General features: G+C 37.2%; 2 protein-coding genes across 2 annotated transcripts; both read right to left on the reverse strand.

The window, feature by feature from the left end:
* Positions 1 to 975: 975 nt before the first annotated feature.
* LOC126788992 (uncharacterized) lies at positions 976 to 5,457 on the reverse strand. Its single transcript, XM_050515035.1, has 7 exons — positions 5,074 to 5,457; positions 4,177 to 4,231; positions 3,882 to 3,956; positions 3,636 to 3,727; positions 2,042 to 2,123; positions 1,391 to 1,474; positions 976 to 1,293 (listed from the first exon to the last, which is right to left on the reverse strand). Exons 1-7 carry the CDS (start codon positions 5,451 to 5,453, stop codon positions 1,168 to 1,170), a joined length of 894 nt encoding a protein of 297 aa, XP_050370992.1. The 5' UTR covers positions 5,454 to 5,457; the 3' UTR covers positions 976 to 1,167.
* Positions 5,458 to 5,954: 497 nt separating this feature from the next.
* On the reverse strand, positions 5,955 to 9,702 carry LOC126788972 (pentatricopeptide repeat-containing protein At4g13650). The gene is made up of 3 exons (XM_050515009.1): positions 9,559 to 9,702; positions 9,187 to 9,352; positions 5,955 to 9,071 (listed from the first exon to the last, which is right to left on the reverse strand). The coding sequence occupies exons 2-3, from the start codon at positions 9,310 to 9,312 to the stop codon at positions 5,973 to 5,975; spliced, it is 3,225 nt and encodes a 1,074-aa protein (XP_050370966.1). The 5' UTR covers positions 9,313 to 9,352; positions 9,559 to 9,702; the 3' UTR covers positions 5,955 to 5,972.
* Between the last annotated feature and the right edge of the window lie 13,448 nt (positions 9,703 to 23,150).

The raw sequence follows: 23,150 nt of genomic DNA on the forward strand, positions 1-23,150 counted from the left end.
CAACACATTTGTGCTTAATCCTCATAATGATCGAGGAAGCTTTGTGTCTCTAACTCTGTATCTGGCTCTCATCAGCTACTATATGATTATTATCGGCTTTCTTTCCTTTTAGTTTTGCGGTTTTGAACAAGCATTTATTTGCCAAACTCATTACTCATACACAGGAGAGCTTTATTTCCATGGAAAAATTTGCTCTCTATTTGAAGGAAAAGTCTTTGCTTGTGCAGTAGCTTTTGATGGTTCGAGTCAGCAAATGAATGGTATGTCTATTAAGCTAGAGTCAGAAGAGGGAGCTATAAGGAAGGGTGAGTACATTAACGTTTCAGGTATGCAATGTATAACTGGATAATGTTCCATTTACCATTCTGTAAAGTTTTTGAATCCAGATTTAGGTGAAAATGAGCTAGAAGAACGCAGACTTGAGAAAGAGGACCTAGCTAGAAATAGTGCAGAACTGCAAATCTCATAGAGCAAAAAGGTTAACGTTTCATGCTTAGTGAGTTTAGCTTGTAATATGTCCAGATATTATAAGCCGACATTTGCAGACAGGGAGATAGAATGCGAGAAAAAGCTTGTATACATACACTTCCCAGTACTGAAGTTTATTCTCTGTATTTATCAGGTTTAAGCAAACATAAGAGGACAAGTACACCAATATTCAAAAACACCAGGACTGCACTCAAAGTCTAAGTAAGCTACACTAAATGCTTTATCAGTTTTTCTAATATTTTTAGATCCACTTTGTCATGAGTCATGCCTCAAATTTTCCTGAACCCTGCCTCGTACTAGTGTTGGATAGAATATTTCTGAGTAGATACTGAATATATTGTTATATGAATATAAATCATTCTTCATCACAAGCTAGCAGATTCTGCATCTGGTTTCCTCAGATAATGTTAATCGATTCCATATAGCTCGAACATAGAGGAAAATCTTATATTCAGTAAGATTATTGTTTCTAAAATATATCTGCAAGTGTACAACTTTTAATTCCTTTATCAACAAGTTACTATACACGAAAATGACATTGGCTGTTAATACAAAGTCAGACATGTAGTTACTATACATAATGTCCATTAGGCAATGCTATCAATAGAATGTTGAAGTGCTCTTAGGAGACTTCAGCACCAAGAATGAGCAAGTACATTTGATAACAATCTATTGTTGTTATGGCATTGAAGAAGGGTTCGGTAGATACTGGAGCCACTCTTCTGGAGTTCCTTTTCTCATTCTTAGCATTCTTACTGCTGCATTTGTTAGTGGTATGGCAACTATGTCAAAGTCTTTTGGAGCCTGCAAGATCAAGTGTACGTCATTGTGTCAGTATTAATTAGTGAGAGAAACACATAGTGCCTTCTCTATTTCTGATAATCTGATCTATCAGTTATACCTTGGGAATTTTCATCAGCTTCATACTTGCTTCCTCCAATGTCTTCTGCCCTTTCTTTGAGTTGCATTTTGCACAGGCAGTAACCTATAATGTATCAACAGGAAGACTGCATTATCAAACACCATTACCCAAGTATTTGCAGAGAATGCTATTTCGTAAGGACAAATTGTGTTAGACTTGTGTTTTTTTTTTTTTTTTGAGAATCCAATTCACCATCTCCCATATTGCAAAGTGACACTTCTCCTGGTTAATGATCTTCTAAGAACAAGGAATATAAAAAATAATGAATGTTTACACCATCCAACTCTTTTTTCCCAATCACATCTGATATATCACATGATATAGCTGTACGGTGAAACAATTGATCAGGCACCATACCTCAACTGTTAATTGAACTATACTCTGCTGGAATCTGTCTTATTAAAGCCACTAAAGTTTCTCAGTATAATTTAATATGCCATCCCAGCTTCAACAATATGCTAGTAACAGTAACTCAGTACGGATTTCAAAGGATTAATTAAGCACCACTATGATACATAAGATAACCATTTTTTTAGGAGGCAGAGCCTAGGCTCCATTACATAAGATAACCATTAATGCATCATATAATAAATTTAATCTTAAATGTAATTGGTTGGCGTACACTCTTACCAGATTATCCCACTTCCATTCTCCACCTCTTGCAATTGGTATAACATGGTCAATAGTCAAGTTTTCGCGTGAAGAGCAGTACCTATTCCAGAATAACCATACAAAATAAGTATTCAGAATTTAGCTAAATGAATGACCCTTGCTGAAGATAACACATTTATTCAGAAGTTTGGCTAATGAAATTTCTTTATTGGTGACAGTCAAATCAACAGATCACTGAGTCTGATCTATGGACTTCCTGTCATACCACAGTGAAAAATCCAGGTTATCTAGATATCCTGGGAAAAATCAGTGGTTATTCATTTATGTTTTTCAATCTGTTTCAAACTAATTGCATTGTGAAAGATGCATGCACACAGTACAAACCTAATTATGGTTCCAATTTTATCAGAAGTCCCTAAACAGAGCTGGTTAGTTGGGCAGGACTTGCTCCCGAAATTCCCCAACTAACCCCATCCTTCCTAAATAATTCATGCCTAGTAAGTGAAGCAACTTTACGATGTACAAATAAACTATCTTCCTTCAATTTGCAGGCGACCAGCGATCACAAGCGATCTTCTTGAAAAAAATGTCAGTTCACTTCACCAGGAGCCAGCCTAATAGCTTGACCTCTGTTGGAACTTAGAGCTTAATATAACACCAGCTTGACCTTTTGGTTCCACATTTCCACTTAAAACTTCGCATGATACAATACAACTAGAGATGTCATTTAAACTTTAAAGTCATAAATTGATGGTGCTTAGATGTATGTAAAAGAAAGATGCCAATTAAGAAATGTATTGCATAAATTTGTACTATTCACTCTAAACACCATTAACCAATGTATTAATCAGGCGCGTATAATTTGATTATCATATATGTTTTTAAGTCATATCTCCTTTAGAACTCCAAAGAGAATAAGTAGTTGCTGCAGATGGTCCCTGGTTCATAGATTCTGTCGTGCTGGCTAGTTCAAGGGAAACTCTTTAGCAAAAATACTTCCATATCTACAAGAATCATGCTCGTTTCATTATAACTATGAAAGCATTAACTGACCAGGTTCTCTGCCTATGCTTTCCATGGTTTATTCAGCTTATATACATTGTTTATCCATCAGAAGTAATCGTATGCCTTCAGAGCCAGAGGCCTCATCAAATTAGCTGAGAAAATGAACTAAACTGGAAAATGCCCTCACATATTAGGGTGAACATAATTGGAAAGACCTATGTTGTCATGAGATGTAGCGTGCTGCTTTTTATAAGCTATTTTCAGAAATTTCAGAACTCCTAAGTTCAAGATTACACATCATGTAGCAAATATCTCTGGCTAAAGCATCATTAACAACCTATCATACTTCATTGTTTTCTGTTATGTCTTTTAGTTTTTTTTAAGGCTATATAGAAATAACCTCACAATTCTACCGAAACTCCCACTGTCAGAAAAGGTGCGATTCAGTTCCAGGTCTTTCTTACGACCACAAGTCCACATAAGACTATATAAGCTAAAATAAGCTGCATCGCTTACTTACTTTCCCCTGAGATGCAAGTTCTTAACCGATTCCCATCTTACAATAAGCAGGGTAAATAATCAAAGTAGCCACAAAATGTATACTTACTGACAAGTGAAACTGTCCCGACAAAGTATATTTTTACGACCAAGATTGCACTTAATTCTTCTTCTCTTCACAACCTGCAGTAGATGGGGAACCTGGAACAAAAAGGTGAATTTATAAGTCCAAATGGAATTGAAATGAAAAAGTGAAGACTGTTGTCAGAGAGAACAGGACATAGTATAAAACAACTAGCAATCCAGGATCCATGATGTCAATCTCAAGAAAAAGCATTGTAAAATGATAACATACCCTTAAAACAGCCGGTATGTAGAAGGATCCACTTGGGGAACTAACAGTCTGATCATAGTATTCTAGAACATCCGCCTTGTACAATAAAAGAATTGAACCCAAGTTAAGAAAAAGAATTTCAATAACGCATGATACGATTATAGCTTCTGACCATTGAAGGTAATTATATTTTTGAGGTTTATGATACGGTTTTACAATTTCACTGTTATAATTTCAACTATAAAATTATCCTTTTTAGGCGCTTGTAGCATACTAAGAGTATGTAAACTGAGCAAGTGAGGCATGGAAGTCCCACCTTATCCATGAATTCCAAACAAATAGCACGTTTCCAGCAGACCACATTAATTGGCCTGCCATTGTAAACCAAACAGAATTACGAAGGGAAAAGAAAACAAGCAAGTAGATGAAATAGCAGAAGAAATAGTGTAGTAATTACTATGAGCTAGCAAATCTTAAGTGATAGAATAGTTCTGAGGGAGTATGGGGAATAATACTAGAGAACTTGAAATCCTAAAATGCTGCTCATGACTTGAATTCCAACCGAAAACAAATAAAAGCCGCTCCAAATTTTCCCTCACAGCTCAAAGTACTATGAAATCAGAGGCAAGTTATGCAACTTTATGGTCCTACAGGAAATTACATCCATGTGATAACTAGAGGGGAAAAAGAAATACTACCCATATCGTACAGATACTTGTTATAGGAACACCTAATGATTAATTGATACTTGTTATAACTAGTCATGTTTCCTGAAATTTACTTTATCAGGTAGATAGGAAAAGTGAAATAACATACAAAAATGAAGCATCACTACTACACTTCTCCAACAGTCAAAATGTGAGTCACTTAGTCCATCAAGTTCATTTCCTTTTGATCACAAGGCTCGGAAACTGATTTGTCAAAAAGATGTGACTCCAATGACCATTACTACTAGAATGCCAAATCTCCAATTTGTTATTTTTTTAAACTCAAAGCATAAAAATCAAACATGCCCAGTTCAGAAAACAAGTAAGAATCACATTACTTAAACTCCTGCAGTATCCTCAGTTGAACTATTAACACTAAATGTTCCATTTTGAGACACAATCAAACTCATCTACGTACTTACCCACATCAACCAACAAACATGGTATCATAAATCAGCAAAAGAAAGAAAACAAAACAGAACAAAGAGGAAGTCCCGATCACCGACCTGTACGAGATATCCAAAACGAGACCTCTGAAACAGGACAGCTCATCTCTCTCAAACTCATCATTATCAACATCATGATCATCACCTCCACCAACTCCAACGTTGTTGTCACCATGGACAGCCACCTCGTCCCCGAAAAACAAGCGAACCTCGGCATTGTGGCGCCTGGTCTTGTTGGAAGAAGAAGAAGAAGAAGAAGAAGAGGATGAGTAAAGCCTGGTGGAGTCAAATGACGTGAGCCTGCGCTTTTGGGGTTTGAATGATGGGAGAGTGAACATGCAGCTATATGGGACTTTTGGGTCCGACCCGGATCCGGGAGATGGGGCTCCCTCGCCATTGAAGAGCGACTTGAAATTTGCTTGTGCAGCTAACCTTGCCATGATCAAAGTGAGAGTGTCAAGAAATCAAAACTGGAAAGAAATAAAAGGAGTCGACGCAAATAAGCGCTACCACATGTTATGCTTAGTTTCCCTCCCGGAATATCTTCTGCCAGTGATTAGTCAAATTGACACATCTACCCTTTATTTTATTTTCTTTTGTAGAAAGTTCGCAGAAAAAATATTTCAATTTTGCCCCTGAAAATGTAGAGACGAGGCACAAGTCCTAGATATGGAAATCGTGGACATGAGAAACGTAACTTTCTCGTTACGATCTCTGCATATGGATTTACGAATTACATGATTAGATCAGAGAAGAACATCATACTATAGTTTCAAACTGCAGACGAAGTCCATGCCTACAATGGTATGTGCAGTTCAATATAATATGCTTGATTATCAATATTTTCAAGCAAACAAGAACATAGATAGTGAATAGCTGGGGCACCGTAGGAAACCTCATGTTCAAGAAGCATTTTCTATGTAAGATCAATTCAATTAGGTCACTAGTTTACAACATCCTTACCAGTAATCATTACATGAGCAAACTCCATCTTTGAAATGATGAAATCGATAAGCATCTCGTACTATGATAGTTCTATTTGAGATCTTCGACGTATGCTTGATCCAGTTATGGCAATCATTACAAACACGAAGATTCTTAATTACACGTATGGGAATCCTATCAGATAGGGTAATGAGACCAAACGTAATTGCTAGTTTCTCACTATGAATGTACACTGTTGGATCTTTCTGCTGTTGTTCCATGTCATTCCAAAGCTGATTCCGGTCCTCTACATAACCAATTTCAGCTGCCCGCTCATTCAAATCCCCTAAGAATTCATATATCTTCTCGGCCAGTGGATGCAGCCGGTCACCAACATAGAATGCATGAACGGAATTCTTTACCTCAATCCAACTGCGGCCAGGCTCTTTATTCACACCCCTTTCCTTCATTAATTGCCTTGCCTGATCCCTATAACTCCACATTCCTACCATGGCATACATGTTTGATATGAGAACGTAAGTCGCTGAGTCTTCAGGTTCGAGTTCTAGAAGATTACGGGCAGCAACCTCCCCAATTTCTGTGTTCTTCTTAGCTATACAAGCACTTAAGAGAGTCCTCCAAATCAAGGAATCTGGTTTTACTGGCATCTCGGTTATGAATTCGATTGCACTGCTCAAAGATCCAGCTCGACTAAGAAGATCAACAACACAAGCATAATGCTCAGGTTTGGGAACTAGTCCATGCTCTTTGCTCATGGATTCAAAGTAGGCAAGCCCTTCACTTACCAAGCCTACATGGCTACAAGCTGAAAGCACTCCCACAAATGTCACATGGCTTGGCACCACACCAAGTTGTTTCATCTGCTCAAATAGATGTAGTGCTTCAACACCATGCCCATGCTGAGAATAGCCAGTGATCATGGCATTCCATGAAATTTCATTTTTTACAGGCATTTCGATAAACTCCCTCTTCGCATCATCAACGCTACCGCACTTTGAGTATAATGTGATTAGAGCATTGGAAACCTCGAGTTCTGAATTATTTCCAGTTTTTATCACCAAAGCATGAATCTGCCCTCCTTGTTTTATATTTGCTAAATTAGCAGCAGCGCTGACTGCAGAGCCAAATGTAAACATGTTAGCTTCTACTCCTGCTCGATGCATCTGAGAAAATACCTGCAGTGCTTCCTCACAATAACCACTCTGTCCAAACGCTGATATCAGTCTATTCCATGATACATCATCTCTCGCATTAATTCTCTCAAATGCTTGGTAAGCTTCCCATATTCTACCACACCTAGCATAAAGGGAAACGAGTGCATTGCCTACAGAAAGATCATTCGAATAACCCAAGATGCAGGCCTGAGCATGAATCTGTCTACCTTGATTGAGTGCTTGCATACCAGCACATGAACTAATTGCACTTGACAATCCTATATTGTCAGCTCGAATCCCTCGGGTTTGCATTTCATCAAACAGTAAAAGAGCTTCAGCAAACAAATCATGTTGTGCATAACCTGATATCATAGCTGTCCATGATACAACATCATCCTCAGTGAGTCTTCTGAGTATTCCTAGGGCAGTATCCAGTTTTCCATGCTTAGCATACATATCAATAAGCACGCTACAGACATATGCATTAAATTGAAAGCCAGTTTTTATGGCTTGAGTATGAACCATTTCTCCTAAATTAAGAGCTCCAACAGAGGTACAGGTTCTCAAAATACTCGGATAGGTATATTGATTAGGGACCATACCCTCAACAAGCATTTGTTTGAAAATATGAAATGATTCGTCCAGGTCATCTAGCTGTCCATAAGCAACTAGCATCACATTCCACAGGACAACATTTTCTGTCTCCGTTGTAAGGAAATATTCATGGGCAGTTTGCAAGTCTGAGCATTTCACATAAAGATCAAGCACAGACCCTTCTAGGATAATATCTGATGACATTCCTGCTTTAATTGCATATGAGTGAAGCTGTTGGCCCTTACACAGAGAACCAACTGATGCACAGGCACTTAGAAGACTAGCAATTGTTACACAGTCAGGTTCCATACGGTCACGCTGCATTTCCTTGAACAGTTCCAAGGCTCTATCATAAAATCCACACTGAGCTAACCCAGATATCAATGAGTTATATGATACTCCATCCCTGTGCCGCATTGTATTGAAAACTTGTTCAGCAGATATGAAGTTCCTTGAACGGGAATATACTGTTACAAGAGCATTGCATACATATGTTTCACAGGAAAATCCTCCCTTGAAAATAAGGCAGTGCAGCTGCTCACCCAGTTCGAATAACTTTATTTTTGCACAGGCACTAATCACACTCGAGAATACATAAGGAGTTGGGAATATACCTAAAGTATGCATCTGGATGAATAAGAGAACAGCTTCTTCTTCGTGTCCATTCCGCGATAAGCCAGAAATTATAGCCACCCAGGAAACACTATCCCTATTACACAATTTATCAAAGACCTTTTTCGCAGAATCCACAAAACCGTTCTTGGCATACAAATCGATTAAAGGATTACATAGAAGTAATCTAGTACCAAAACCAAGGCGGATAATCCTAGCATGAATCTGTTTCACATATTGGATACTGGCATTACCACCGCCACATGCCCTTAAAACTCCTGCAAATGTGGTCACATCAGGATGCACATTTTCTGCTATCATTCTCGAAAAGAATCCTAACACTTGGTCGGTCAACTTCTTTGCAAGAAACCCATGAATTATGCTACACCATGAAAACAAACTTCTGTATGGTAGATCATCAAATACCTTTTCTGCACTGCACAAATCACCATTGGCAAGATAAACATTGACAAGCAAGTCACCTATTTCATTTTCTCCGCTAAAACCCAACTTCAATATACTCGCATGATGTTTCCAAGCATCTAACAAACACCCAGAACTCAAGCACCCTTTCAAAAGCCAAATATATGTCTGAGAATTTGCACGAACGTTATGTGCTTCCATCGAATGCAATACATCAGTCACCTTTGGAAGACCTTCATTTTCATGAACTATATCATCATCCACCACATGAGCACCGGCTGCATTACTATTCTCCGCCAAGCTCAAACTAATCATACTCCCACGAAAGCGCTGCAGATATTCATAACATCAAAAACAACAAAACCAGAAAAACCCAAAACAAAATCCAGGCACAGCATTCTATTCCTTTCCTACCCGGAAGAAGTACGAAAGCAAGAGTGACTACCTTGCGAAGATTGATAACTGAAGTGGGTTTGGTTCTAAAATCAAGGCGGTAGCGATGGACGAACATAAACTTGTGGCATTGGTTTAAAGTGACCATCACGGACCTCAGAGACACAAAGCCACTCATCTGCCTATACTCATCATTAACCTAAGTTCACTTCAAAACCCTGCTTCATATGAACCTTAATTCAATCAGATAACCACATGCATAAGAAATCAACATCATATTCAGTTCAACTTTCAATAAATGAAACATAATTCAAATAATAATTGCATATATATTGGGTAACAGGATTAATATCATATTTTATCAAGTTGAAATTCAATCAATAGCAATTGATTCAAGGGAGAATCAAGTTGGAAACCCACCAACCTGAAATGAAGAGCAGCAGTTGAGTTTTGTAACTATGTGCAGAGAGACGGGAGTATATATATGATTGAAGAACATGAGATGGGTGTGTTTCAGAGGTTTAAAGTTTAAGGTGAGTGTAACCAATTGAAGCGAGGGTAGCCTCAGGTTCCAAATCGAAGACGAAGAAGATTGAGAGAGTGCACTGCATCTTCACTCCTTGTGAGTCTTCTATAAAAGGGCATGGTGTAATTACGGATTTGGAGCTCCCAATTCATAATGGACAAAACGCTTAAAACACAAAGATTTTTAGTTTGCAATTAAAAAGCCAGAGCGTATACATACACACATAATTTATATTATTAAAATACTTTTCACCGTATGTTATTTGAAAATAAAAATATATAATTCAGGGATAAAAAAGTAAAAATAAAAATTAGAATAAATAAACATTAAAAAAACTCTTTAAAGATAACTCCCCACTTCATTTGCCCACATACATAGAGGGTGGTGATTCCTAGTGTAGATAGTTAAAACGTGGTCAATGATAAGTCTATAAAAGATTGATATTTAAAACAAATAACTTTGATACAAGAACATCGTGGTCAATGCATTTAGACCGTTAAGATTGTATCGTGGAGTTGCACGTCGTACATACGCGACCTACAAGCAATGATAAGTCTTTTGATGTGACCTTGGAGTGTGTTAATGCAAAAACGTTTTTGAAAAGGTCATAATAAATAGATATATGCAGAAAAGTGGGTCGTGTATTTTCTTATAATTACCTAAGGAAAATTGTGTTACGTTCAAATTGGCAATTAAACCCCTCTCACTTGTTTAAAGTGGTAAACCACTTTGAAGATGATATCTTCGCAGAGGTAGTAAAGTTCTTTTCACGACAAAGTATTAGACATGATACAACTGTAACAACTAGTAAGGATAATCATTTGGCCCATGGGTATAAGGTTAGGCAAATGCCGAGAGTTTACAGTCTCGGTCCAACTCTACAAAGCATGTTTAAAGTCAATTCATTTTTAAAATTAATAATTTATATGTATTTATTTATTATATATGTTAATTAGTTAAATTATTTAGTTATATTACTTATTTTTATATTATATTTGGTTAAAGAATTAACATATCCTATTTTTTATATTTTTTTAAATATACATTACACATAAATATAATGAACCCGGCCCGGTCCATTTAAAAAATCCAGCCTCGAAAAAGCTCATAAGGCCCGAGCCCATGGGTAGAGCCTTGATTATATCAACAATCTCGGTCCGGCCCTAAAGTTTGAAAAAGACATCGAGGCCCGGCCTGGCCCGAGCGTGGTTGTAGTGAGCCGGGCGGGGCCCATTGCTAACCCTTAATTGGAAGTATTCTCAAGTGGGCTTTATCATTAAACCACAGATCAAGTGGGCCGATTGAGGCCCGCTAGCCTGGCCCAGCTCGCAGAAAACCCGTTATAGGCTCGGCCTGATGGGTAGAGGGTCAAACTTGATTTAGGGATGAGAATCCCAGCCCGGCCTATAAGCCCAACCTATAAACTTGCGAAGCCCGGCCTGCAAAAGCCCACCAATTAGTATATATATATACATATACTCATACACAGTAACATATATATATATATAAGCTGATTAATAATATATAGATTTAGTTATATATATTTAAACTAATATATATATATAATTATATGTTAAATTAATATACACTCTTGACTCATGACTAGAAATTTGATACATGACTTCTCCGTCACCACATTACTAAGAACAAAATTTAGTTATATTACTAGATTTAATGTTTACATTGTTGACCTTCTTGCATAATTAGTGAGCAATGTTATTCATGTGATTGTTGACATTGATGTATTATTATCTTTGTATGATTGTGAAAAAAATAATTAATTATATCTGTGTATATCACATGTGAAATTTATTGTTTGATTATTATGATTTTTTGAAAATAAAGTCTCGTAGGGCCGGCCCAAAAAAGCATGTAAGGCCCATCATACATGGGCAGGCTTGGATCCTAAGATAAGGAACAAAGCATGTCCCGGTCTTATTCAAGCCCGCTAAGGATGGGCTGGTCCCGGCCCGGCCTGTTGACTACATAGGTGGAGGTGGAGGTGGGGGTATCTGTACGCGAAAAAAATCACTACACATCCTTTTTATTGAGATCAAAGCGAGGTCCTTCATATAATATAGCAACATTCTCATCAGGAATGTTCGATCCTCAGGAGTCTTCATTATTCGACGTTTCTGTAACAATTGTGATATGTTAAGAATCCTATTTGCATTGGGAGTCCTTTTTGAGCTAGGAAACGTACCAATTGGAAAAGTCCTACTTAAACCGAAACTCTTATTCTGTAACTTTCCTACTTGTTTGAGCAAGTTCCCTATTGTGAAATGGAAACTTTCCTAATCTAAATGAGCTTATTTATTTCATGTGTCTTTTTAAGACAACAATTGTCTAGATTATGACAAGTTTATCTTAATGTATTATCTTGTCTTTATTCATTTCTTTTCTTATTTTCAAGTTTTAAAGAAGAGATAATGTAGCTAGAATTAAGGAATCTTATTTCTTGCTACCCTTGGAGATAATCAAGGAGAATTAAATGAAGAATCATGGCATGAAGGAGTCATTGAAGGATAATGCACAACTCAAAAGAAGGAGAGGAAATGAAGTTGCAACAAATGAAGAAAGAGGGAGTCAAAGAAGGCTGCCTCCCTAATTCAAAGAATGCTGCCAATGAGATAAGACAGAGAGCTACCTCCCTAATTCAAATAAGGAAATTCGTGCAAACAACAAATGATTGAAGGAGGAAGAAGATATGCAATTAAAGTCGAATCCTTATCAGAATCAGAATTCTGCGAGTGCACGTCATCCACTTTTGACAGATTCCCTAAGGCAGCTCACGATGAGTCAAATAGCATGTGATATATGGATAGAAAGCTACATAAGTCTAGTTTCTCATGCAAATGGATTCACCTCAGTCATTGTTGTCTTTGGGTTGCGATTTCATGCAAGCTACTTGTGGTCTTACTATCTATTCTCTTGCATATACGTGTGTGTAAAATATAGCCATGAATCTGAGTGAAAAGAAGAGAGTATACCTTGTGAGGAGGATTGAACTTGACTAAAACTTGTTAAATGCTTATTTTATCATTTCTGACTTATTCATACCATGAAGCATGTTTATGAAGTTTGGATTTTATGTACTTACATTCAAATGCTTAAAACTTGAAAGCTATGTTTTTTGAGATTCAGAGACAATCACTCAGGGGCAATAGTGTTTTTGTAATTGTAGTCTTTGTTTTGTTTAGTTTTGCTAAGGAACTAGCAAAAACCAAGTGTGAAGTAGTTGATAGGAGCACTTTGTGCGACGTTCTTAACATGTTTTTACCTCCATTTGTATTTTGCTTAGTTCTTATTTTTGTAATATCGAGTCATTGAGTCGAGTTAGGAGTCTAGGATGACGTTGGTTGCATTTCGGTGATAAAATAAGCTGAAAATACATAAATTGTCGAGAGTCCAATTTAGAGTAGGATTAACCGTTGAATTAGTAAACCTAGTTGAATTCGGAGTCTTCATTATTCGACGTTTCTGTAACAATTGTGACATGTTAAGAATCCTATTTGCATTGGAAGTCATTTTTGGGCTAGGAAACATACAAATTGGGAAAGTCTTACTTGAACCGAAACTCTTATTCTATAACTTTCCTAATTGAACTTTCATATTCTAGTAACTTACTTGTTTGAGCAAGTTCCCTATTGTGAAATGGAAACTTTCCTATTCTAAATGAGCTTATTTATTTCATATGTGTCTTTTTAAGAAAACAATTGTCTAGATTAGGACAAATTTATCTTAATGTATTATATTTTCTTTATTTATTTCTTTTCTTATTTTCATGTTTTAAAGAAGAGATAATGTAGCTAGAATTAAGGAGTCCTATTCCGTGCTACCCTTGGAGATAATCAATGAGAATTAAATGAAGAATCACGGCATGAAGGAGTCATTGAAGGATAATGCACAGCTAAAAAGAAGGAGATGAAATGAAGGTGCAGCAAATGAAAAAAGAGGGAGTCAAAGAAGGCTGCCAATAAGATAAGAGCGAGAGAGCCGCCTCTCTAATTCAAATGAGGAAATTCGTGCAAAACAACAAAGGATTAAAGGAGGAAGAAGATATGCAATTAAAGTCAAATCCTTATCAGAATCAGAATTCTGCTAATGCATATCATCCACCTTTGACAGATTCCCTAAGAAATCGCACGATGAGTCAAATAGCCCGCATTATATGTATATAAAGCTACGAAAGTCTAGTTTCTCATGCAATTGGAATCACCTCAATAGCTATTTTCTAGCGATAGTTATGACGAACACAATGCACGAAGGTAAGATCTGCCGAATTGAGAAAATCTAGAAAACCTAAACAAATTTGGTTTTAACTTTGTGGTCAGCCTCCTTAGGGGTTTTTCCTCTATTTATAGCACTTCATTTCCATAGAAAATAAATACATCTCATACACCAAGCCTAGCTGAACCTTTGCCAAAATACTTTCAGAAAATGCAAGCAACAAGCATCATCCATCACCACCACAAACCGCATCACCTATTCTCTTCCTCCATAACTGATTCCACCACTCTTTGACGAATCCTCCAAGGTTCTTAAAGTGTGTTCATCCATGCTTTGTATTTCAGTTTCAAGTTCTATAGTATATACAATTTGTATTAAAGGATTCTTGAATTTGTTTTCGGTTTTATATATGAAGAACATGATTTCAGATTTACTTGGTTTTATGTTTAGATTATATAAATTCTTATTTGTGATTTGATTTTGTGTATTATTGCTAAGGGTAGTAGAGTTTCGATATGTGTTTAGGTTTTATTTTGATTAATTCCTTGAGCTCGTGCATCTAAATCAAGGCTTGAGGCTGTCACGGCCATGACTGTCCTTGGGTTGTGATTTCATATACCAAAGTAGTCTTTGATTGAGTTATAGGCTTCGTTGTCTCAGTCATTGCTACTTAATTAGGGCAGTTATAGTTCTAGGAATTTTCATGCTTAAATATGGTGAGTGACGTCATGCATATTCACATGTCTTGAATTTGGCTTACTGTGCTTATGTGCTTCTTTGTGTTTAACTTTTAGCATATGATTCGACGCTTCATTGATTCTAATTAATTGTGAAGTCTTAACGATTAGATGAACCACTTCGGGCTGTAATTAGAATTGAAATTGAGATGGACTTAGAGTATATCGAATCTACTTGCTGCCCCCTAGTCATTGTGTGCGTATCTTACATACCTTGAGTGAATCGCGTGCTTCGTGTGTTAAGTTTTCGATCACTTGTATATAATTAATTTAGAATTTTCTTTGCGGTAGTAGTTAAACAATCAATCTCAAAACTCTCCTATTTCATTAACATGATGAGTGGTGAGTTCCCGTCAATTCCCTGGACTGAACGATCTCTGCCTATTTGATACTAACAATGACATTTTGCAGGGTTTATTATAAACGTCTTAGAACGCTCTATCAGCCACCTTTAATGGTTTCTAGTTGTGATTAATGAGTTCGGGCTCGCAATTGCATTATAACTTGCTTCTATTGACCTATGAGTAGTTGGTCGTATAAGCTTTTCGCCGGATGTAATATAATATTATTTTCTTTAATAAAAAATTATAAGAATTCAAACATATGTCAGATAAGCTTTAATTTCTATCACCAACGTTTCAAAAGAAAAAGAAAAAAATAGATGTTTGAGGAGGAACGAAGCGAGAATAATAACAACGTAGTGGAACAAAATGTAACTCTTTATTGATTGATAATGGGGCCTATATATAGGTATTACATACGGAGTATCCCAAAAAATTAGGGATTCATATCTATTACATAAAACATAATCTACTCCATTAAGGAAACCTAAATAGTCTAAGACACACATAAATGTAGAATAATAATTCTCTCGGAACACTCCCCCTTGTGTCGCATGTCTAGGTTGTATGGTGCACATAATGTTGCCTCGGTGAAAACTTTATCAAGCAAAATAAAAACCTCTTAGGTGAAAAATAAAAGATTGAATGAAGGGAAAAAGAGTACAACACACCATGTACATTTGCTAGCAACATGTGAGGTAGCTCCCCCTGATTAGTGTCATAATCATGGAATACAAAGAAGAACATATACAACGTTCATTACATGCTTCTCAAAAGTAGACTTAGGCTAATGATTAATCATTAATCTAGCCAAACATCCTTAGAGTATACATGCTATACTTAGCCAATTTAGATCTTAGGAAACAAGATTGCATAACAACTCAAAACAAGAGTTTGTAATGAAAATCAGATTCTCGGGTAGAATGACCTTCACTCACTTAAATAGCCATAACTTCTTCGTCAGAATAGGTATTAGTGAACCGTAATGTTCTGGAAAATAGACACATATGGCTTTCCAGTGACATAAAGTTCACAACCTAACTTGACCGGAGAAATTCACAGTGCTCTGTCGAAGTTGACTTGCAAATTCCCAGACAAAACTCTCATACTTTGCTAAAATAGCCATAACTCACTCAATACGATAGCTATGAACAAATGGTTGGTGTCCTTAGAAAGTAGACACATAGACCTTTCGAAGGTACTAATTTCACCATATTTAATGGAGTGAGCTATCTTGTAGATCTCGTTGAAGTTGACATACAAAATTAGACAGATTTTGATTTGTCACATTCAATGTGTTTTTCACAAAGGAATTGGAGAATTGACCAATGAAGGACTGATTTTGGTCAAAGACAGAACCGTATGCATCCTCTACGTTGTCAGTGTCGACTACTACACTAAGGCATGCGTTGATATTATCACAACCCCGAAATTTCGAATGATAAAAATTCAAATTCGAAGCCATGAAAATTCTAAAACAATCTCAAATATATTGAAATCATCTTATAATAACAGTGTATCGAAACTGAGTGCACAAAACGACTCAGTCGACTTGAATAATACATAACCAGTTTATATCTCAGCATATAACCAATGGAAATGTAAAATTCACTCAATCCTCACCAAAAACACAAGAAGGAAATCTTCAAAGTATGCCCTCTGAATCTGCTAATCCCCACCTACAGAACTATCCCTTACATCATCGAATTGGTGCACCGGGATTATAAACACAAACCCGGTAAACTTTTCAGCCGTATGAGTAAACCAACAGTATAACATACATCGCATTTAAAGAAAATATGACAAATAACATTTAAAGATAAATATACTCATGTGACACTGGGCAACCCATATGTTACCCAATATCATATAAAAACGTGCAATCATGAGACACTGGGCAACCCATCTGGTTATCCAAAATCATTTAAAATGTGGATACTCAAGAGACCCATGTACCCATCTGTTACCCCTCATGCAGTACACCGACAGACATTGTGCAACCCATCGGTTACCTAATATCACTCAAAACATGGGTACTCATGAGACCCAGGCAACCCATCTGTTACCCCTCATGCAGTACACCGACATGGACTGGGCAATCCATCTGGGTATCCAAAATCATTTAAAACATGGGTACTCATGAGACCCAAGTACCCATCTGTTACCCCTCATACAGTACGCCGACAGACAATGGGTAGCCCATCTGTTACCCAATATCACTCAAAAATATGGGTTGTAACGACCCTAAAATTTCGAGCATAAAAACTCAAAATTTCAAAGTCGTTAAACACCAAACAATCTCAACGAATCGAAATCATTTAAAATGCCACAGCGGATCATCTCTGAGTTCAAAATACAACTCAGTCAAACCGATTATTACAAACCAAATTATAATTCAACATTATAACAAATGGAAATGTATAATCCTCACAACAACCTCACAAAATAGTCACACAACATCCTTGCACCAGCTGGAAATATATAACTTCAAGTTCTCTGAGCAGTCCGTCAATTCCCGCAAATCCATACCTGCAGAGTTATCCACTACACCATCGAATTGGTGCACCAGGATTATAAACACAAACCCGATAAGCTTTACAGCTCGTATGAGTAAAATAAAACATAACTCGCATATCAATATATACGGGAATCCACAAATCAACAAATATAAATGCACCCATGAGTAAATGGACGGCCCATCTGGTTGTCCCAAAAATATGAAAATGAAAGTACTCATGAGCAATTGGGTAACCCCTCTGTTTACCCAAATGCATTTATAATACGGGTACTAATGAGCGCTGGTACACATTTGTTACGCCTCACGTAGTACACTGTCGGCATTGGGCAACCTCCTCGCTACCCAACGCTCGACATTGGGTAACCTCCTCACTACCCAACGTTTGACTTCAGGCAACCTCCTCGCTACCCTAAGTCTGACTTCAGGCAACCTCCTCACTACCCGAAGTCCGACATCGGGCAACCTCCTCGCTACCCGATGTCCGGTAGACAGACTAGAGCTCTAACTGTATCGTAACTTTCGCCCGGCCAAAGGCTAGGTTCCGACTTGCCAAACACGTACAATAATCTCACATCATATTGTACCAAATCAAGTCCGAAGACAAATCAACATTTTAACAATCTCAATGTTAAAATCACATACAATAATCTCACATCATATTGTACCAAAAATCAAGTTCGAAGACAAATCAACATTTTAACAATCTCCATGTTAAAATCACGTACAATAATCTCACATCATAATGTACAAATCAAAATCACATGCTCGATATATAAATCTCGTCATCAAAATGACATAAATCACGATAAAATAATAACAGTATATTATATATCAAACTATATATATATGTACATATTTACCATTTATACAATATATATATATAATCCATTATATCATATACATGTCATATTTCATAAAACACGTCTGAAGACAAAAACTCGTCCGAAGACAAAACTCGTCCGAAGACAAAACATTTTAACAAACTCATGTTAAAACCACGTACGATAATCACACATCTTATTGTACAAAAATCAAATCACATGCTCAATATTTAATTCTCGTCATCGAAATGACAAATTCCAATGAATTCATAACAGTATATAATATAGCAAACTATATATATATGTACTTATTACCATTTATACAATATATATGTAATCCACTATATCGTATACATGTCGTAATTCAATATTAAAAACTCTTGTAAAATCTTGAATCTCCGCAAGGGTAGATTCGTAAACATGTGAGATTTTACTCACCTTCTTTCCTGCGTGCAACTTCCACGACCCTGAAAGTAATTTCCTCACTCGTTTCGTCAGTCACCTAATATCATGATAAATGCTTAGAAAATGATACTTAAAATATCAGGTGACGAGTTCAGTACATCTAACTGTTGTTCATAAAACATTGTTCACGGAACACTGTTCATGTTTACTAATCACTGTTCAGAGTTACTGTTTTTACCACAACACTGTTCACAGTTACTGTTTTACCATGACACTGTTTACTAATCACTGTTTTTACCACAAAACAGTTCGCATGTACTGTTTTACCATGGCACTGTTCACATTTACTGTTACAGATCACTATTCACTGTTGCTATTCACAGCCACTGTTCATGCGGTGTTACTGTTCACCGACCGCCACCAATCATCACCAAATTTCACCACCACAACCTAAACAACATTTCCAACAACTTCCTAGTTCACACCAAGGTCTAAATCCGAGCCTAAACAGTCCAAACAACGAAGAACATAAAATCAGCATTATTCACAAACCCTAGAAAATTGAAATTTTGATTCGGGTACTTACACTTCGATTTGGCTCGTTTTCTTTTGTGGAAATGTTGCTGGGACTGAGACAAGCAAAACCCCACAAGAATCTCGAGCTATGGTGGCCGGAGGAGGCGGCGCCGCCACAGCAGTAATTTCCGGCGGTTGCTGCACCATGTGTGGTTGTCGCCGGAGTGCAAGGCGTAGCCCAAAAGATGAAGATCGTCGAGCCCGTCAGTTTGATAGGTGGCACGACACGAGACGACGTCAGATGGTGGAGAAATCGGCCGGAGAAGATTTTTTTGGGTCGGGTGAACAGTACCCGAGTTGATTTTCTGGTTTTTAATCTCATCTCCTTCCTTTTATACTATTTCCAAAATCGGAAACGAACTTCCAACGTTAATAACTTTCGCGTCCAACGTCCGATTCGAACGCGTGACGTGTCCACGAACTCGTATCGATGAGCTCTACGACTTTCGTGAAGGAAGTTTTCGCAACCGAGTGACGGAATAAAAGTCAATATATACGTTGCGGTAATGTTACGTTTTCTAATTAAACGATCCGAGAACGTTTCCGTTTTCGTTTCGAAATGTTGCAAACCTCCAATTGTCGTCTTGAATTAATTTCACAAGTTTAACACTTTGAAAATACTCGACATTTAGTTTCTAAAAATTCGGTTTATTACATGGGTACTCATGAGACCCAGGCAACCCATCTGTTACCTCGCATGTAGTATACCGGCAGACAGACTAGAGCTCTAACTGAATTATAACCGACACACGGCCAAAGCTTAGTTCCGATTACTGCTAAGCACGTTCGAAGATTAGAAAACGTTTTAACAAAACTCAATGTTAGAACCACGTACAATAACAATACACACATGTTATTGTACTACAACCAAGCGACTCTTGCGCAACAATATGAATATAGTCACAACATTATAATCTCACATTTGAAATAAAACCGAAACATTATATAATATAGCAACTCATATATATATGCATCATCTTTACCATTTTCGTACACAGACACAACCCACTATATTATATAAATGTCACAGTTCACTCTTTTTAATAATTTAAACATATAAGTCACCGTTAATGGTAGACTTGTCATAGTGAGATTTACTCACATTCACCATAGCCTTTCACTAAAACCTTTTTAAAATCATTTATTAAAATAGCCTTTCACTTACCCATGAACCGTAGACGATCAAGTTCACGTAATTTAAACAAAAACATATTTTTAGAATAATTTTTATAAGCTAGTGATGCAACAACTATGTTAGCAACTCAAACTAAATTAAATAATTATAACACTACGATCATGATGATCATTGTGAAGTTTACTCACCTTATTTCCTGCGTACAACTTCCACGACACCGAAAGTGCTTCCATAACTCCTTTCGTCGGTCACCTAATAGTATGATAAAATGCTTAGAAACCGGTATGTAGAATCTCAGGTGACGATTATATTACAGCTAAACATTGTTCATAAACCACTATTAATGAACACTATTCACAATCGTTGTTCATGCGCCGCCACCATTTTCCGACCACCACCAATGACCACTAAATTTCACCACCATAATCTAAATGACATTCCTAACAACTTTCTAGTTCACCACAAGTCCAATTCCGAGCCTAAACACTTCAATTTAACAAAAACCGAAAAGCCCCAATTTAAAACATATGATTTCTTTTCTTCAATTCTCCTAGTACAAAACGATTTGGGTTAAATCTTTTAGAGATTTTATAGTATGGAAGGGGACCTTCAAAATGGGACAAGAATCTCACCGATTGGTGGTCGAAGGAGGGAGATCCGACGAGGTGAAGTTCGGCGAAATGTGCACTTTCGGGGGAACTTCCGGGCTTCACCGCTCCCAAACAGCGGCGAGATGGTGGGTGGCGCTGCCACCAATCGACAAGGGACGCGTCAAATTTTCAAACGGGACGGGTGCGCCGCTCTATGGTGGCCGGACGACGGAGATCTGGCGGCCCAAAGTCGGCAGCTCGGGAGAAAAAAAATTGGGTTTTTCGGAGTGAACAGTACCCATGAAAAGTCAACTCTTGACCCATCACAGTAACGTTTCTGTGTATAAATCGATCGAACACTTTCGTTTTCTCCCTCGTACTATATAATCGGATCACCACAAAAGCGTGATTCGTTCTATAACCCTTTATATAGTTAATGAACAAAAAAAATTCAATTAATAACGCAAGACTTTACTACTCAAGCTGCGTTATATACTCATCTAATGACTTCCACCACGTCAAGGTGACACTCTACCGCTGAGTTATATCCATTCCCTATAGGTTGTAGAGGTCGAGTTATTGATGTAAGATGGATCCAACAATAATTAGTAAATAATTATAATTTTCTGGGATATTACAGATATTGTTGGCTGCTGGCGGCATTGGTGTGGATATGATTTGTGTTGGTTCACTAAGTGTAGAACTAACCCCATGTTAAAGGAGCAATGCAAGTCCAATGACAATGCATAGACGCATAGTTAATCACATCATAATGAAAGCAATAGTGTCCCAATAACACTTACATATATGTATTTATAGCTCATGAAAACACTTCATCATCTTAACTTAGACGGAATAAAGAGTCTAAAATTGGCTTTCATATGAACACATATGGGTATAAGTTCCTGCAATCAATTGACTACCTTCTTTTGAACATCGCAATCTAATTACATAAGCTCTATGTGGTCTGGAGGCATTTAATTGAGCAATTAAGGTCCCTCAGACACTTTCATATATGTGTCAAGATCCCTTTACATATATGCTATGACCACTATCATATGTTGCAAATCAGTTTTCATAGACACTACTACTGATCAAGTAGCGAAAAACAATTTTGTCCATAATGAGAGAATATAACTCATCGTAGTTAATACGAGGATAATGAGACAATCTTAGCGCCATAAGTCCTGCAAATATCGCATGACTTCATTATTCTCATTACACTTACGAACAAATACTAACATAACAAGTGCAGTTCAGCCTGTATTGATTCTTTCCACTTATGTCAAGTTGCTCATCGTTGATACTTTAGAAAGGAATATGAGCATAAGCGAATACATCATCAATCATGGGAGATCAATCCATTAAACACACGCGCATTCTTATATGAGAGATTTCTTTTGTTCTCGAACATCAACAAAAAGAGTATGTAGCGTCCCACAGAAACTTAGTTGATACACATATTTAGAGAATATATCTTGATGATGGGAGAAATACTTGTGCCTACGCACCTCACTTCTTTATGGTTTTGATTCCAGAGACTAATGGTCTCCCCCTCATCTAGGTAGGATCCAAGACCGAAGCTATGACCCTTACTAGTCCATATTTGTGTTTGCCGCCCTTGTTTTATGGTGCAATACCACGGGCGCCGACAATACTACAGCGTACGATGGTGCCATTATCAGGGATGGTGCCAACGGTGCTAGGACCAGGTCATATGAAATTCTCCCATATTTTGAGAGTTCCAACATTACCGGCACATCACAACATTTATGTTCGATCTAGTCACTTAAGCAATATCGATAAAGTCATTGAGCATCGAATCTTTAACTTTCTAGAGGTCGATAATGCGTTTCACTTTTGCTCATTTTGAGTAGTGCGGGATCTTAATGAGACATAGTGCCACACCACGTCAATTCCTAGTGTTAAAACCGGAATGAGAGCATTCCATATCTCCCCCTAACGACGGGAAGTAAGTCTCATTAAAGTGACCGTCTGCGGATATCGCAAGATAGAGATTCACGATTGTAGATTGAAAATAGCGGACAAGTGTTGGTGATTCATAATCAACCAAGATACTTGATCATTTCATGTAGACCCATTAAATACGAAAACTGAGGCACATAAACAACTTAAC

Source organism: Argentina anserina, chromosome 3 (assembly GCF_933775445.1).
Source record: "Argentina anserina chromosome 3, drPotAnse1.1, whole genome shotgun sequence".
Taxonomy (NCBI): Eukaryota; Viridiplantae; Streptophyta; class Magnoliopsida; order Rosales; family Rosaceae; genus Argentina; species Argentina anserina.